This window comes from Numenius arquata, chromosome 6, assembly GCF_964106895.1.
Source record: "Numenius arquata chromosome 6, bNumArq3.hap1.1, whole genome shotgun sequence".
Classification (NCBI taxonomy): Eukaryota; Metazoa; Chordata; class Aves; order Charadriiformes; family Scolopacidae; genus Numenius; species Numenius arquata.
In genome coordinates, this window is record NC_133581.1 from 22,174,566 (window position 1) to 22,192,764 (window position 18,199).

General features: G+C 35.9%; 1 protein-coding gene across 1 annotated transcript in view; it reads right to left on the reverse strand.

Annotated features, from left to right (window-relative positions):
- The window catches only part of IRAG1 (inositol 1,4,5-triphosphate receptor associated 1), a 41,253-nt gene extending 23,977 nt beyond the window's left edge, over window positions 1–17,276 (reverse strand). Inside the window, exons 1-7 of the mRNA XM_074148770.1 lie at window positions 17,208–17,276; window positions 10,580–10,680; window positions 7,752–7,822; window positions 2,490–2,663; window positions 1,413–1,490; window positions 915–964; window positions 456–497 (exon numbers count right to left, since the gene is read on the reverse strand). Of these exons, the coding sequence (XP_074004871.1) occupies window positions 456–497; window positions 915–964; window positions 1,413–1,490; window positions 2,490–2,663; window positions 7,752–7,822; window positions 10,580–10,680; window positions 17,208–17,276 (585 nt within the window). The remainder of the gene's footprint in view (window positions 1–455; window positions 498–914; window positions 965–1,412; window positions 1,491–2,489; window positions 2,664–7,751; window positions 7,823–10,579; window positions 10,681–17,207) is intronic.
- Between the last annotated feature and the right edge of the window lie 923 nt (window positions 17,277–18,199).

Consider the following 18,199-nt stretch of genomic DNA (forward strand, 5'->3'; position numbering starts at 1 on the left):
TCTTTAAAGGGCCATCTGATACTACCTAAAACATATTAGGAAGCATTCACATGAACTGTTCCACTAATGGATGTGTGGAGCAGCAACACCCCATCAGTGGTATGGAACACGAGGTACAGTAACCTCTTCCACTGAACCAAAAGGGTCTGGAAGAGGATGTCTGTCTAAAACAACGGCATACACCAAAGTGGATACAGTAGATATTTTTACTTTACTTACAAAGTTATTTAGTATATTGATTTTAACTGAGCTAGGGCAGGGTGTATGATAGGATGCAAAGGCTAGCTGTAATCATTGTCCTCCACTACATTTGCAGGTGCTTCACCATTTCTTAGAGCAGTATCATTTTTCTTTTCCCTCAGTGAACAGTCTTTTAGCCTTTTTAATCACATAAGTCATATGTGTGCCAAGAGAAACAGGCAAATTTTGTTCAACACTTAATGTCAACCACTTACCTCTGCAGTTTGCCTGTCATCCTCTTTCACAGTTCTGTTATTCTAGCAAAAATGGAAGGAAAAAGTTGCCTTACCTTTCACATCTATACTGTAAATATTAGATATAGACGTTAATGGATGAACTTTGAGTCTCTTAATTTTTAAACTGCTTGTCACATTTATTTTAGGGATTAGTGTTTTGCATAGGCTAGGATTATATTGGATCTTTTTCCATTTTCTACACTTAACAGATCTCTATGGTCCTTCAGTGCTTGTTACCTCATGGACATTTGTCTTCAGAGTTAGCGTTAACATTTATTAGTTCCTCACGCTGCAGAAAAAACACATCAATAATCCAATCTTCATATAACAAAAGGTATTCAAAACATTCTATTTTTCTCAGAGACTAACAGGACAGCACAGTGTAATATAGTACTGCAATAACCAGGTTACTGTGCAGACTATGCAGCTCTTTCTTACCTGCCCTGGAGATACTGACTCAACACTAGCGGTTGTGCATACATCAGATCCTAGAAAGACACACACCTAATTAGGCCTTATCCTGATGTTTTGCTCAAAATTTTTACTACTACAGCATTAGCAAACAAATACATGCATAGGTCCATGTAATATATTAAGGACAAAATTTAAATGTGGAAAATACTATTTCAAAGGAGAAAAATAATTAAATTATAGTAAGGGAAAATCATTAAAGCTTCTCAAAACTCCATTATTGAAAAGAATAAAACCATAGACCATGTAACCAAGCAGCACTACAGGAATAAAAAATAATAATACAAAATATAATACAAAAAATATATATGTAAAAATATATATTGTGGCCATTCATGAGTTTTGTCATATTCAGGAGGAGATGCTTGAATCTGCATATTTTGATTTCTCCTCAAGAGATATTTAAAAATACAGTTTTGGTTAGCTTTTGTAAGTTGAAGTTTGAGCCTGCATAGGTCATTTTACCTGATGGAACTGGAAGAGTGAGAGAGTTGCTCCGAGATGCTACTGGTGAAACTTTAGGACTAAGCGTAGGGGAAACTGCTTCATTAAAACAAAGACAAAAACAAACAAACAAAGAGGGTAATTTTACTTTTTAGACTTGTAGCTTCTGAATTTTTAAAATTCAGAAAAGATTAAAACATGAATCTCAGAGTCATCAGTCATGTATTTGTCCAGAACCTGACAAGTAATTTGGCAATAAGGAACTTAGAGCAGGTTTTATGTTGTATACCTGCCGCAAACTAACACAATTCTGTTGATAGAGAGAATCCTTATTCTTCTCAGTTTTATGATACTGTAAGAGAAGTAGACACAAGAGAGGGATTCACAAGGAATTTAGGGAAAAAAAAAGAAAAATAGAAAAATTTAATTTTAAAAACTATTGTTATTTTTCCTCCAAAAAGCATCAAACCAATTTTAAGATAGAACTTACTTTTGAATTATCATTTCAAAGCTAAATGAAAGTCATAATTCATGATAAAAAGGTATTTCATCCTAGTTTTCAAATGCTTCATGAGGAAAAAAAATAATTTTAATTGACATTCTAGAACAAAATATTTTCTTCTGTTTTTTTTTTTTTTAAAGGAGAATCTGGTCCATTTAGCTTAGTTTATGACTATGTTCAGAATAAAAGTTTGTGTGATTATGTCTGGGGGGATTGTTTTTCCAACAGCATGAATCTTGCCATTAAAATTTCATTTTATGTACAGTAGGAACTTTAGGAAGAAAATCTTCACAAACAGAAATTTGTGACCACTTTTTATATTCCAGTAGAAATACTTCGTGCTTTCCTGTTACAGTGTTTGTAGTGTGTCATTCAGGCACTTAAAAACTTTATACCATCTTCCACTGTTACATCTGAATATACAGATTGTTTCTGTTTTATATGGAATTGCTAGGGGGGGCAGAAGTATTCTGACCTTCAAATTAATAAAGTGTATGTACCCAGTAGCAACGTATGCATTACAGTAGATGCTTGTATGTGCCTTTGCAGATCTTTGAAGTAGAATATAAAATCTTGTTTTCTGAATCTGCACCTACCTGTCGGTGACTCCGGAAGGCTGCTTCTTGACTTTCTGCCTCTGCGCATTAGAAACCTCTCGCTTACTTTCTTTGCTTCTTCTAGTAATTCAAGGTTCTTCTTTTTGTCTTCCTCTGATATTTTGACATCTGGTAGCTGATCATTTACCAGATCAATCACATGACCACTGTTGTCTGGGTAGAAAGCATCTGAATTAGTGCTGTACCTTATGTTTCCAGATAGGTTGTGAAATTTCAGAGTACATGTACAAAACTTATCTATAAACTTAGCTTTGAGTTTGCATTTAATAAACGTTAATGTCTGCTCATTTCTAATGTTGCTACAGTCTCAAGTTTAGAGCAAGTCCTCAAAACCACAGATAATCCACCAAGATTAAGCCACTATGATCAAAGATGGTCTGATATGTGAAAATGGCTTCTACAGTGTGTCCCCAACACAGTTTTTCTAACTTATCAGTAAAAGTGGCATTAGATCCATTTCAAATAGCAGTCATGGCATTTCGATCGTAGACTTAGTTTTTCTATGGATTTTGTATGTCCAGTTTTTCAAGGTGAAGGTTCCACAAACTCACCTATTTATGCAGACTAGTTTTAATATACAGGTGATTCCATCAAATAATCTATAAAGTGCAGAGTTTGGAAGTATAAAGATTTTATTCTACGCAGATAGAAGAGCTTTTCCCACAAATGCAGAAGTAACAGTAAAGCTGCATCTGCCAAAACTGCAGGCAGAATCTGAATAGCTAAAGCCTGAGAATTATAAAGCTATATTGAAAAGCAAATCAGTCCCTACCATGTCGTGGACCTGCAAGAATTTTTCAAAGGTATTACAAATCCTATTAGAATATCCAATGGTTAAAGAAGGCGTTGCTAGAGATTGCTTTTCCTCATGCCTACTTACGTTGATATGTTAGATACGTGACCCAGGAGAATGCATGGACCACAAACTGAAAGCCACTGCCCTACACTTAGACCTTTAGATTAATGCATTGTTTTCTAAACAATTTTTCATTAGTTGTAGAAAGAACCCATTAATTCCTGGCTTCTCTATTCTTCAGACCCATAAAATCTGAACACTGATTTTTACAATTCTCCAGGCTATGATTAAGCAAAGATGGTATCCTGTTGTTGGAAAGGCCCTTTCTGTGTGAGTTGGTGTCAATGGCTTCTACAAGCATCTAGGCTTGTATGGAGAAACAGTTACCTGAAAACAACAGGCCAAAGAAAGAAAACATATTTGCTGACAAATTAGTGTGTGTAAGTTTTTCATGGGTTGATAAACTCTACAGATTAGTGAGGTCTTGGATCTGCAAGAATTGATAAATAGATCACAAGGAGTTTGCTCAATCTGTACAAGGCCACTGGCACACACTAGCATCAACAACAGACTGCAAATCAGACATTTATTCTCAGGTAACTATGACAAAATATGACTGTTGTGAAGAGTTATCTGGTGTGAATAACAACCTGATCACATTAATGACAGCTTAGTGAATAAGATGTGTGCTAAGAAATATCAGCTGTGACTGTCTCCCTCCCCAGCTTGATGCCTCTGTTAGAGGAGAGGGAATTTATAACACTGTTTTGCAATAAGAACAACTTACTAAAGAACAGCTTGGGTGAGGGGGAGGGAAGTCACGAGGTAATAAGAGAAAAATATTTTAAAATTTGACAAGAGCCATTACTGAACAATCAGTCTTCAGAAAAGCTAAGGACATAAGCAAGCAGCAAAAACTCAAGGGCTTTTTATTTGTGGGTATGGGGTTGTTTATTTGGGGGGGTAGTGTTTGTTTTTAATTTCCATAAATTTAGTTCAATTACAAGGCTGTCAAAAAGCATGCAGACAGATTGGATATTCTTAAAGCAATGTACTTTTAATGAGATACCTTTTTTGTTTTACACTAAGATTTGTGTGTTGAAAGTTTGGGAGAAGGACCTCCCATGGCACTTTCCTTGGGCCAGCAAAAGAGCTCCAAGGCATAGCGATTTCTATCTTCCTTGAGCAAATGAGTTTTCATCACTACACTCAACATATTTTGCCTTTTCATATTTGCCTTGAATTCTGCCTCTTCACCACTTCCATTTCCCTTCCCCTTTGCTGCCTTTTTCCCTTTTCCCATGAATTCCCTTAAGATTCTCTTGCTGTGTCCCATCTCAGCACCTGCTTATAAATGACAAGTATTCAAAGAATCACTTGTTGATTATTTCAGGTCAACAAGTTTATGATTTTGTAGGTTTCCATGAAGTTACATTTCTTTCAGGAAAGTCAGACCTCCAACAGGAGACATTCTGTAATAGGTTTGATTAGAGAATGCCTAACTTGGAAAAGCAACATTTTAGAATCCTGGAGTAATTCATGTTGGAAAGGACTATTGGAGGTCATCTAGTCCAACATTCAAAGCAGAATGAGTGGTGAAATCAGACCAGGTTGTTAGTCTTTTAAGACAATATGGTCTTGAAAAACCTCTAAGGATGGAGAATGCAAAACCTCTCTGGGCAGACTGTTCTAATACTTGACTCTAGAGTGACTGAGAAGTTCTTCACACCCACTTAGAGCTTTGCTTGTTTCAAATTACGTTGATTGCCTCTTGTCCTGGCTGTGGCCTGGCTCTGTTTTCTTAATAATCTTCTCACTGGTATTGAAAGGCTGTATTAGGTTTCCCCTAAAGCCATCTCTTCTCCAGGCTAAATTAGGCCAACTCCTTCAGTCTTTCTTCATAGGGCAAATGTTTCAGCCCCTGGAGCATCTCTGTGGTCCTCAATTGGACTCCCTCCCATTTATCAACACCCTTCTTTTCTTGGATGCAGTTTTCTGGATGCAGTTTTCTAGATGCAGTCTAATGAATCCTAAATAAAGGGGAATAAACTTTTTTCTTGATCTACTGACAGGGCTTCTAATAGTACAGTTCATGACCTTGTTAGCCTTCTTTGCTGCAAGGACACACTGTTGGTTCATGTTCAACCTGCTGTTTACCAAGGCCTTCAGGTCTTTTTCAGCAGAGCAGCTTTCCAGCCAGCCAACCCCCAGCCATAGCTACTGCAAGGGGTTATTCCTTCCCATTTCTAGGACTCCGAATTCTTCTTTGCTGAATTTCATAAAGTTCCTGTTGGCTCTTTCCTCCAGCCTGTCTAGGTCTCTCTGAATTGCAGCACTACCTCCAAGATATATTAATTAATCCCACAATTTGATTTCATCTGCTAATTTGATAAGAGTGCACTCCATCCTCCTCCAGGTCACTAATAAAGATAGAAAACACAACTCATTTTCTTGAGTGGGTTTCAAGACACAGCCAAAGGCCAGCCACAACAGCTGCTACAGAAAGCAGGCTTGAAGCAAAGCTCTGTCTTCAGTAGAATGACATCTGGAAAGGTTTGTTTCTTTCAAAGAACCCTCTCCCTTTGCTAATGTCTAGGGAACATATAACTGATCGGCTAGTCACTACCCTCTGAGCCAAACCATCCAACCAATATTTCACCTATCCAGTTGCCCACCCATCCAGATCGTAAAGTCCTAATTTGCATATCAGGTTGGGGGGGCGGGGAGAGGGGAAGGTAGAGAGCAGCTCTTGCTGCTGCACCACTAAACATGGAAGGATAATCATTCTTTTGTATAAGTCTGATTTCTGTAAGTATAGTTCCATAACTTTATTTAGTTTCCACAAATTTAGTCACCTCTAAAATCAACTGCTGGCAAGCAGGACAGATTTTAAGTGTTCCAAGTTCCCTTAAGTGGATCTGAGCTGATTTACATGGATCTTATTGCCATCTTAGTATTATAGGACATATAAAGGAAGTTCCCTTTAAATGCATGCAGCCAAGAAACACATTTTGCTCAATTTAAAGGACCAATCACAAAACTAGAGCAAATGCATGAGAAGTCACAAGTATTTGAAGCTTCCTAACAATCTTTCAGTGGGCTCTTTCTCAGCTACATTTTCATAGGCATACTGATGCAACTGAGTACCCAGTTATGAAAGTGTCAGAATCACAAACTAGTAAGGATAAAGAGGACTTAGTAGAATCTCAATTACTAAAAGTAACCTAAGTTGATAAAACCGAATTTTTCTTTTGAATATTTTGAGTACCAGAGAGGTAGCACGGGTCTGACATTTGCTCGTGCTTTAGTAAAGAAAAAAAAAAAGGTACAGATGCATCTGTTTCAAGATGCCTAAGAACTTAGTGACAGTAGAAAGGGTGCTTCCCTTTAAAAGCCTCTGGGAGTATTGGAATAGTCACCTGATAAGCTTGGCTTTACATCTGTCACAAAACCAGTATTTTTATTTTTTTTTGAGGTACGCAATGATCACACAACTCTATGATTCTACAGAAAACTCTTTTCATGAACAGCATAAAGGAGTGATAATTGGCTCAAATTAAGTTAGTGGCTGGGAGGAAGTAACCTTGTAAAGATAAAAATAATTTTCAAAATTTATTCTAAATGATTGATTCCTGCCCTACCCCCCCCCTGCCCTTTTAGTAGAAGGTCTCATATGCTTATTCCTTCATCCTTTACATGTGATAGTATAAACATTCTATCAACTCTCTTCAGCTTTTACTTTACAGGAAATACATAAATGGAGACAAGTAACAATCCAAATGTGAACATACCAAGACTAAGAACTGATGGGAACTTTGCCACTGACTTAACAAGATGAGCTTTTATCTCAGTTTGCAGTACTCACAAATCTGCACCCACACCATTACTCCCCTTGAATAACAATTTACTCCACAGGTAGCTACCAGAAAACTCATAGAACTAGTTATGTAGTAAATGACTCATTAGCAAGTGAAGAAATGAAGAAAATCTACCCCTGGGTAGCTTGTTTTCATTTAAGGTGTAATCTGGTATGATAGCCAAACTAAATAACTTGAGACTTAAGTGTCTGTAAAGGTCCTTGCTAAAAAAATTCCAGTTGTTCAAAAGTAACAAAACCAGTATTACTGAACAGTATTTTGGGTACAAGAATAATTTTAAGCATATATATGTCCAGCCTTCTAAAAGTATTAAGCTAACATACTAATACAACAACTTTATGAAACTAACAATATGCATATTTCCCTGGATCTGTCGGTATGCAACCCAATTATGATCACAAACTTATGATCACAATTCAAAACGCCAGCAATATTCTCTGGGCATGCATTACAGATAGTACGCACAGAAAAAAAACTGTAGTCAATACAGACTCCATATTTAGGTCTTTATTGCATGTCATATTTTCTGAGAAAACATCCTAGCTTAAATGAATAATCACTTCTTACCAACAGAAGTCAATAAATTTGTTGGATTCCTAGTGGTACGGTTAGAATGTCTCCTATGAGGACTACGAGGCCTAGAGAGAAAAATGAACAAACAAAAATTATGGGAGAATGCCACCAAAAGAAGTTCTACTTCTCTATAAAAATTTAACATTAAGAAGAAATTTTTTTTTTTATCAAAGAAAACTGCTAAAACAAAAAGGTTTTATTGCAAATCCTCTCATCTCCAAACAACTGGAAATGGAGGAAGATTGCAGAAGAAGGAAAATTACAGAAATTGCTCTCACAGAGGAGTTCAGACATTTGCTCATAACCTCAAATACTGTGAACTTTGATTTCTTAGAAAAACTACATTTCTTTAGTCCATTATCATGACTTAAAACTCATGTAAATATGGTATGTTGCAAATAAAAAAATTTAAAAAAAAATTAGTCTTTGTAAATTGTTAGTGCCTCCTAAACTAAGTTTTACAATTGAAATAATTTCTTAGGTTCCCATATAGTAATAAGGGAACTTTCTAGACTGAAAATCAGGTGAGAGTCTCAAATAAGTGCAGAAAACTAAATGCTGCTCCAGCAAACAATGCTTTTAAGGGGCTGCGTAATAATTCTGAGTCTTACATAATCTTGAAGTTTGGAGAAGTACACTTGAAAAATGCAGGCAAATTATAGTATAGATTTATGATCAATACTTTCCAATTAATTTTTTCCCATATTTTAAGTCCAATGGCAGGTCAATAAATTAAAAATCCCAGGTCAAGAAGTATGTTTTATCAGGAGACTGAAAATAACCTTAATTCAATTCAGAATTGAATTGAAGTTTCCAACTTCAAGCAGAACTATTATTTCCATTCAACAGCTTTCTTTCACATATGCTTAGCCTCAAGGTGCTATTCCTGCCCTGTCTACCTGAAGAGGATCAAACATCTGCTTCAAAATTCACTATACTGTAGTATTCAAGCTAGACATTGAAGTTCTGCCAATTGTCTAGCTTAGAAACATTATCCACTTGAATTTTCAACTAATACCTATTTTATTTCACAAGTTTCCAGGTGCTACAGAGATTTCTTTTGCAGCTTCACTGAAACAGTAAGGAGCACTGAACAGACGCAAGGGAGGAAGGGAAAGAAGAGAGCTGGAAAGGAAGCCTACACTCTCTGCATCTGGTTTTTTTGATAGAAAATAAAGTCCAGAAACTCAATTTCCAATGCTTTTAACTCAGAACTTTAAAAGAACTAAGCATATCTTATTTGGCTTCAGAAGAAAATTTTTAAAGATGCTGGCTAATAATGTAATGATATTCTAGTATCTCAGAATATTGTTGTATGAAACAAAGTTAGCCAGCAATGCCAGACCACCAACAATTTTTGTAAGAGAAGAAACCATATACAATAACAGTTGCTTGACCAGCATCACCTTAAGTTATATAAAACACAGATAATATGCATACAACTAGGAGGGAGAACTATTCTGAAAGATATATGTAACATACTAAACCTGTCAAAAGAAGATAAGAAGATTTTCGCCAGTTCATAAAATTATAAAATGCTAAGCATAAAGCTATTAGTAACAGCAAAAGCTATTAGTAAAAATTGCAAAGTATTTTTATGATCATAAGCCTTCCTTGGAAATTTTCTGCCCTCACAAATAAGCCTTATTATACAAAATGTCATACATTGCAAGTCCATCTTTTGCCAAAAACCTTCCTTCTTCATTAAAACACACTTTAATAATTTAAGGATCATGTAAACTGATTGGTTTTAAGAACAACATAGTTTGTTGCTGCATTTTCCTTTCAACAGACAAAACAATTACAACAGATCACAAATATTATTGCTACAATGTCTACTTTTCAGCATGATACTAGGAATATTGTAATAAGATGGTAACATAGGTAGTTCTTTAATTCAAGAAGGGGATAGACAGCACAGGCTTTGTACACAAGACACACTCATTTGCTAAGAGTCAACAGTGATGGCTGAGCATACCTTCAGGAACCTACATCTTTAGTATTTTAAAACAGTAATTTTTAAAAGTCTTACAAGGATTAGTTTCCTAGCTCTACATGAGTCTACAAAGTTCTTATTGGTTCATTGGAAATATTAATATTATTAAAGGTAGCACTACTGGTGTCCATATATAATTAGTAGACCAGAGTTAGGGATTTAGGTACTGAATTGGAAAATTTCATTTGGGGGGAATACTTCAGGAACACAGAAATGCTCAGTGGTACTTTTTTTGGCCTCAGCTCCTCATTGACTGGGTCTAAGTAAAGGTTAAAACTTGGACAGAAAGACAGTCTTGCACATTGCCATGCACAGAACATGAGGAATCCAACTGTCAGTCATCCTTGAAGTAGGTGTACGACTGTAGCGCAGACACACACACCCCACTATGTGTCTACAAAAGGATTTGACTAAGCAATTTTTTCTTCACCAGGCCATATTTTATTTGCTAGCAAAACTTCAAAAGTTACAGCTTTGAGTCCAAATTATGCAAAACTTAATTTTACATTTTTGATTTAATTTCAAAATACACTATTTTGAAAGATAAGAAAGTTCATGTAAATTTAAAGTACACTGAGTCTGGTTGGCAGGCTCAGTATTATATGAAACTCTTCTCTTTTAGCATCAATTATATTCCTGTCCCCCCCCAACTTCCCTGCATCCAAAAAATCATCATCAAAATGCAAAGACTACGTGATCAAATTAAAAATAGAGATATAGCAATAATATTTTAATATAATATACATTTTAAAGCAATATATTAGAAACATAGCTCCTGGAATTACTGTACAATTTATTCATAGATTGGTAATGTATTATATAGTACCTGTTAACTAGATTTTTATCAATTTCTACATCTGGCGTAACAGCATTCTCTGGAAGAACAATAGAAGGTGTACTGCATGTTGTCCCTTCAACAGTAGTGTCCTGAATGATTTGTGACAAATATAAAAATGTAGTTAAACAGAAATTCAAAACACTGAATATTGACACTCTATGTGGAAAATAATGTGTATTGCTCAACTTAGCTTAAAGAGAAAATGACTGAACTATGCATGAATCAGCTGTTACTTGAGAAAACAAATTTGAATTAGAGGCCTACACTTAAATTGCTAAAAAGACATGATGGAGACCTGGAACATCTGTTTTCTTTACAAATTTTTAATACACACAAGCTAAATTCAATAAGCATGGAACTAATGAGAAAGCTTTAAAATGGCAGACAAACTGATTTTTCACACCATTCCAGCAAACTATTCCTTTACTGAAGTACATGTACAACACTTAGTGAACTTATGAGTTGAAAGCAAGAGTGAAAAGCAGCTATAAATAACAGAGCTAAACTAGGCATACAAAACCTCCAAGTGGTACTAGTGTGCAAAAAAAGCTTGAGTAAATGCAGTGTTAAGTGTACACATGCTATCCAAAAAATGAGAAAATAGTTATAAGGTAATCTTTTTAGTGTTCTACTTGGTTTTCCCTCCTATTAATTGGAAAAATATTTTAAAAAAATATAACCGCAAAATAATACAATATAATTTTTAGATGATGAAAGAAACTGGCACTGAATATCAATGTGTGCTTGCCTTCTTAAAAAATATGAGAATTTGTCCCAAGAACTTAATCCCACATCTTCTGCCACAGTGATGCCAATCAGCTCAAGTGAAGGAATCTGTTTCCTGTGGGATACCTCAAATGGAGATGCATCAAACTGGAATAAAGAATTGTGGATTTCTCGTATGTACTCAAAAAATGTTTACTTCTACCCCGTGTACTACATTCAGATTCACAACAAAATTAAATAAATAAATAAACCCCTGTGCTGTTGAAAGGCTATATAAGCAATTTGGTGTTTACAGTCAGTCAATAAGTTGAAAAAAGAGATGCACAAAATCACGCAGAGTGGAGAAAGTGTAGGCATCTGTTAGAAGCTGCAGTTTTTATTTTTGAGTAAAATAATGAGATAAATAGAACATATCACAGCAGTGTGAGTATTTATAGCTAGAGGGAAAGCTTCCCAAAAGTGGCAGGGGACTGCCATCAATCAACTTGTAAAATTTAAAGAATAATTTGTAAATTCTCAAATCTTAATTGCTTCTGCTAGACACTGGTATGTACAAGTATTTTACTTTATTCAGTTATTTGAAATCTAAACTACATCCCAAAGTTTCATAAGAAATTTTTACTTCAGTTGTCATTGGACTAGAGAAGAGAAGAATAGAATAGAACAGAATAGAACACAACAGAACAATTTTCAGTTGGAAGGGACCTGCAGTGATCATCTATCCCAACTGCCTGACCAATTCCGGGCTGACCAAAAGTTAAAGCATGTTATTAAGGGCATTGTTCAAATGTCTCTTGAACACTGACAGGCCTCGGGCATTGACCACCTCTCTAGGAAGCAATGCTTCACAATTTTCTAAAAGGGCATCTTTGCTATCCATGCCACAAAGCCAAGTACATTCAACTGTTATAAAAATAATTTTGCTTTTACTGAAATGGCATTTGCTGCCAATTTTGCTTACTCCTTTTAAGAATGTTTACCTACTAGAGGTTGACACAAGTGTAATGAATTCAGAATAACATTTATTTCAGTAATATTAAATAGGCAGGTAATAAAAAGCTGTTGTAAAAGCACTAATTTAGGTATTTACACAATGAAGCATGTAATAGTTCACAGTTTAACAGTCAACATTTTAGAACAGAGAAAATTAAATTATTTCAATTTTTTGAAACAAAAGCCATCAATGAATAATTGTTTCAGTCATCTACTATCACATTGATGTTAGTGCAGTCATAAGGTTTGTTATAATAAACAAGTAGCCAAGAGTATAAATCAAAATGGGATTATATACATCCAGAAAGCTAGCAGTGACACAACTGGTAATATCTATCAGATACAATAGAACTTCTTTCAACATTGCTCCCAGTGCTGCATTTTACTCTTGTTGAAATAATGTATTTTCTGATCAATTCAAACAACTCTAGAAGCATTTTGAAAATGTTATAGTATTAAAATATATAGTATAACCCTTCTTCATTCTCAAAGGCAATAAAATATGCTTTGGTTTGGACATCTGATCTAGGATTCTTGATTCTATTGTAAATAGCGGGTTTTTTTTTTACTAAAATAAATACATTCCATTGAGCTCTACACTTCTATACTCATAATTCTCATAAGTTGTTTCTCAGCAGTTCCTTGTCAGTCACAGGAGAGCAGGATAGGAAACATGCCAAGAAAATAATAAGAAGATTTAAGTTTAAGAAAAATATCCTTGTAATATTGGAAATGTTAGAATGTAAAAGCATGATCTATTATGTGATGCAAAGGCACAACTGACATCTTATGATAATACCTTGAAAGCAATTTTTAGAAGTATTCTTGAAAATGTTAAAATATATTTTGTCAAACAGTCAATGACGAACATTCAGGTGACTGCCCTGCCCTGCTTGTAGGGCAAAGCAGCTGAGGATACATGCACATTGTTTATACTAATCTCATGGCTGCCAAAGAGCAGTCAAAGCTTTTGAATGATGTAACATCAGCCTTAAAGTCACTCAAGTCCATTTTAGGATGCTAAAACCAGCTCAATAAAAAGAAAGAGAAAAAAAGAAAAGAAAACGAAAAAGCCTGTAGACAAGGCTAGTTCAGGTCAGGTAGAATACATTAATCATGGTCAGCAGCTATAGCAGTTCAACAGAGGTGAAAACTTATGCCTCCTATTGTGGTGCATCTCTATAGGAGAGAGGTAGGAAGAGCTAGAACATGAAGCTCTTTGCAGAGCCAGCTGGCTTGAATCAAAAGAAATCTTTATACTCTGAAGAGTACTCAGGCTGCTATATGCATATATTGGAAGAGAAGCTCTAACAGGAAGCTTAAGCTGTCTCACAGTCGTACATCCACACAAAGATGATACCCAAGTTTTCCATCTCCTCCCATTGCCTGCCTGTAACTGCCCTCTCCATGTTAGCTTCCAGACAAGACTTCTCTCCAGCTATTCCCAACAGCTGCCTCATCTCCTAGTACCAGGGTCTGCCTGCTACCAAGTCTCTGCTTCCTTTCTCTCCCAAGCTCTCCTCCCATAAAAATGTAGGGTAAAACTGACTCCACCTCTATGGCTCAGGTGGGACCTGATCCACATGCCCTACAAGGATGATCACGTGCTGTGTAGTCTTGCAGGGAGGCTTGTGCAGGGCTGAGAGGACAGCACATGCAGTTTGGTCCATAACAGAAGATGCAAGAGGCTCAGCAACACTCAGGGCAGACAGGATATGCAGAGATTCTGGCTGTTAAGCTCTACCAAGCCCTCACTAAGCGTACAGAAAATGTGTTTTTAGAAGTTTTGTAATCCAGCCAAATTTGGATAGATTTGCACAGTAACGGGGGGTGAAGGGGGGGAAATAAATCTCTCTGCTAAAAGAGCTACCCTGCCAGGACAGTCAGATGACAAATCTTTACTTTATACCACCTGAAACCTTTAAAGTACTGGGAAAAAAATAATCCTCTGCCACCTGGCCATATTCTTAGAAATTAATTAAGGGTCTGGACTGAATTTCAGAATAAATTTGGCCTGAAACAGACACTTATGTGAAAGACCTCAAAAGTTATGCATCTCAGAGAGCAGTCTTTTGAGTGAGATGGGGTTTTAAGTAAGCTTCCTTTTAGAAGTTTAAGTGAAGTGCTGAGCTTAGAGTTTAGACAGTAAAGTAATGAAATTAAATTGTAACTGCACCTAGTTGAAACAGCCAGGACATGGGACATCTCCTTCACAACAAAACAGATAACATGCAGTGATTTGATAAAAGTACAGTACAAATTTAAATAGGAATAATAAAAAAAAGAAATACAGAAGCTTAAATGATGGAATAATCGGTGTACAAGAAATATGAACATCTGACAGACTTTTCCTCAGCAGTCAGAAGAGTCAGTAAAATAGTGTTTGGGGTACAAAGAGAGGAGAAAGCTGGAAACAGAAATAAGGATTTTTGATTTAAAAAGAGGAAATGATGGCAGCTCACAACCAACCCTGAAAGCGTAGGGAGATTTATAGGCCACTATAAATCTTAACATAACTGGTAAGGATGTAATTTTCTTTGTTGCAGGTATGCATTACACATATAGAAATTACATTTTTAATACTAAGAGTCTGAAATCAGTTTTTAAGGGTGTCAGTAAAAGCATATTATAATGTCATATTATTCTATATTAAATAAGTCAAATTAAAATATGGGAATGACTAAAAATGACATGTGACTGAAGTTCTATGATTTATGGTGGGAGAAATAATTCTGTATACAACACTTCTAAAACGTTCAAAATGTATGTAGCCATGTAGCAAGATGGCACATAAACTAAGAGTTCCATTACATACTCTTAATTCAGACAACATTTCAAACAAAGTGATAAAGTTCTTTGAACTAAGCTAACACACCTGTGCTAATGGGAATTTCACATGTGTGTCCCTCAGGGACACTGAGCTAATGAATACGTTGATGTATATTGTTTAGAGGTAGTCAGAATGGTGAATATAGGCTGCTGTAAGAAATACTGAAATGGAAAACCATATTTGTTTTCTCAAAATAAATTTGAGAACTATAGCCCAGGTCTTCCTATCATGTAAAAGATACTTGAAGTGAGCTTGAAACTACATGTGATGTAAGATTCATTTTCTTTTTCTCAGAACTGTTTTGTGAATGTGTGTGCATTTGTACATGGAGGGAAAAGGTGGGGAAGCATCTTCTGAAACAGAATGAGGAAGTCGTTTGACACCAGACTGTACTTTAGATAAGATGAGATTCCTGGCTCGGAAAGCCTTGTTCAATGGCAGAAAACAAGTCCACCAGTTGTTAGTTCCTTCTGATGCCCTACCTTGCTTTCAAGTCTTTATCACACAATGATAAGTTATTTTCTTATTACATAGTCATGCTGTAGAACTTGGACGGCAGCAAGACCCAAAAGCAGTAACAGGTAAGAACAAGATAAAATTCTCACAACATTGGCTAGTTGCACGCCGTTAACTTAAGTAGGCTCATGAGCAGTGTGTTGGTTAAAATCCTTCCACTGTTACTTTGTGCCTAAAAATAACAATTTACCTAAAAAGAATTTTGCATAGTTAACTGATTCATGAATTACCACATTATCATAGCTCATTTAAGACCTACCTCTAAAAGGTGTGTATAATGCATTAAAATATTATTTTTCTTTTTTTTTTTTTTTTTTTTTTTTTAGATTAGGTAGTTGGAATTCTTCATTTCCGAAGAAAAGCACGTTTAGGACATTCATTGCATTCATTGATGTCTGCTAGCTTTTCATACTTGTTCTCTTTGGGTATGTTTTACCCAGCAAGTCTTTTGTATTAAAATACTATTCACATGGGTGAGTGAGAAAAAAAAGTCTTCTTGACCTCATATACATTCTCAGCTATTAGTCTGATGAACTTGTATCCATCTGGGGTGTTTATCTTAAACCAGGAAACTAACACTCAGCACAATGTGCAATTTAGATGGAATGCATGACAAATCAGTGTAAGGCTCACTGCTGACAGCATTTTCCAACAACGTTAAAGTAGCGGATGTTTTCACCCTAGCTGTAGAATAAAGTGTCCTCAAATCCAGTGACAGTGATGCATTTTTAACTGAGGATGTGCCAGATTATAAATCCTCTCTTTCTTTAAACCAGTTTGTATAAAACAGGATGATCTGGATAACCTGTGATTTTGTAATCACAGCAAGGTTCTTTACTTCAGCTAAGCCAACAATTAAAAAACCCCCACACTTTATTTGAACATAAAATTACTTTCTATCAGTGGTATAAATTATTCAAAAGGGAGAAGTATCACTTGTTACTGACTTTTTAAATTTATCTGCAAATAAAACCTGTAAAAACACATAGATGCCAGAAATTTGAGTAGCAATATGATGTGTATGTCTGGGGAACACCCACCTGCTCTCTGCATAGTTCCAGTATATGTTCAGCTACTACTATGGCAAGTTAAGCACTGAGAAAGTCTACAAACCAAATAACAGATTTCCATCTTGCACACACATGTGAATTGCATAGCATCTTCTGTATCTGTAAAGGCAACACTAGATGTTTCAAGACTACTGTGAAGTACAAGCTTAAGCTCTTTTCTCAAAGGTTAAAGTTTTCTGTAATAACATCACAAAGGACATTTTTGGACAGCTTTGATAAAAACGGCTCAGAACAGACGGACACATAAGCCTCCAGATCAAACTGATAAACAAGTGCTTAAGCAACTTCAGTTCTCATTCCTTAGTCTATAAAATATTTGAAGAATTCTAAGAACATCATTCATAGCTTCACCAATTAATCAAAACCCACTAATACATAACAATGACTAGATGTAATTGTATAAATTCCTAAATACACTCAAACAGGTTTCAGCCTCAGGTTTCCAACAAGTATCAGAAAACACTTTTGTAAGAGTGCTTACTTTGGCTGGAGGAGAACTGTTGTGTTGTGCCTCCTTTGATTGTCCCTTGTCTTCAGGTAAGGTTGGCATGGTGGACAGTGTGAAGCACGTGGAATTGCAATGCGGACTAACAGGACCATGCACTGCTAAGAATATCTGCTTCTAGTTAGCCTGAAGGCATAAGCGCTGAGAGGCCTTTTGATCTGCAGGCTGTGGTAGATGCCAAAAACACAAGACAAATCCATTTAAAGCTTTATGCTTTAACACTGAGATCACTTTACAATAACAAACAGTATTAGGGTTTAAAATTAAAAATTCTATCTTGTGTTTTATTAACTAAAGTTTTCAAGATCAAGGATAACTTAGTAAGTGCATTCAAAATGGACAACCCTCCATTCTTGTTGCTCATTCCACCTCTTCCCTCCATTTTACATGGTTTTTTTGTTACTATGACAGTTTCGGCTGTGACCAAACTACTCTCTAAAATCCTCTCAGAAGGAAACAGTATCCTGGATATCCGTAATACGCCTTTCAGTAACTAATAAAGTCCTCATGCTACAGAGTGTGATCTCAGATCTCAAAAAAAGGAGTAAAGCTGGAAACCCAGACGGTGGCACTATTCCTTTGAGCAAGAGCAAGGCCTAGGTGAATTGTGCAAAGATTCAGTGTCCATCTGCACAAGACAACACTGTGCAAGACAATTCTGAAGCAAAACAGCAGTAATGCCCAAATGGAAAAAAAAAATTAAAACATCACTGCCTATTAACTGAAGAAATTCTTGTTATTAGTATCAACAGGAGCTACTGCCTTCCTAGGGTATTATTAGGATTAAAGCCTGTACAGTAGTCTGAAGATGAGAAATGTTAAGTACTAATCCTTATAGCTACAGTATATGTATTACAAGACTTACTATGACACCTACCGGATAGTTAAGGAACAGTCCTCATAAATAAATCATTCAACTCCTTGGTGGTGCCTACAGATGACAGACAATGCAGTTATCAGAGACAATC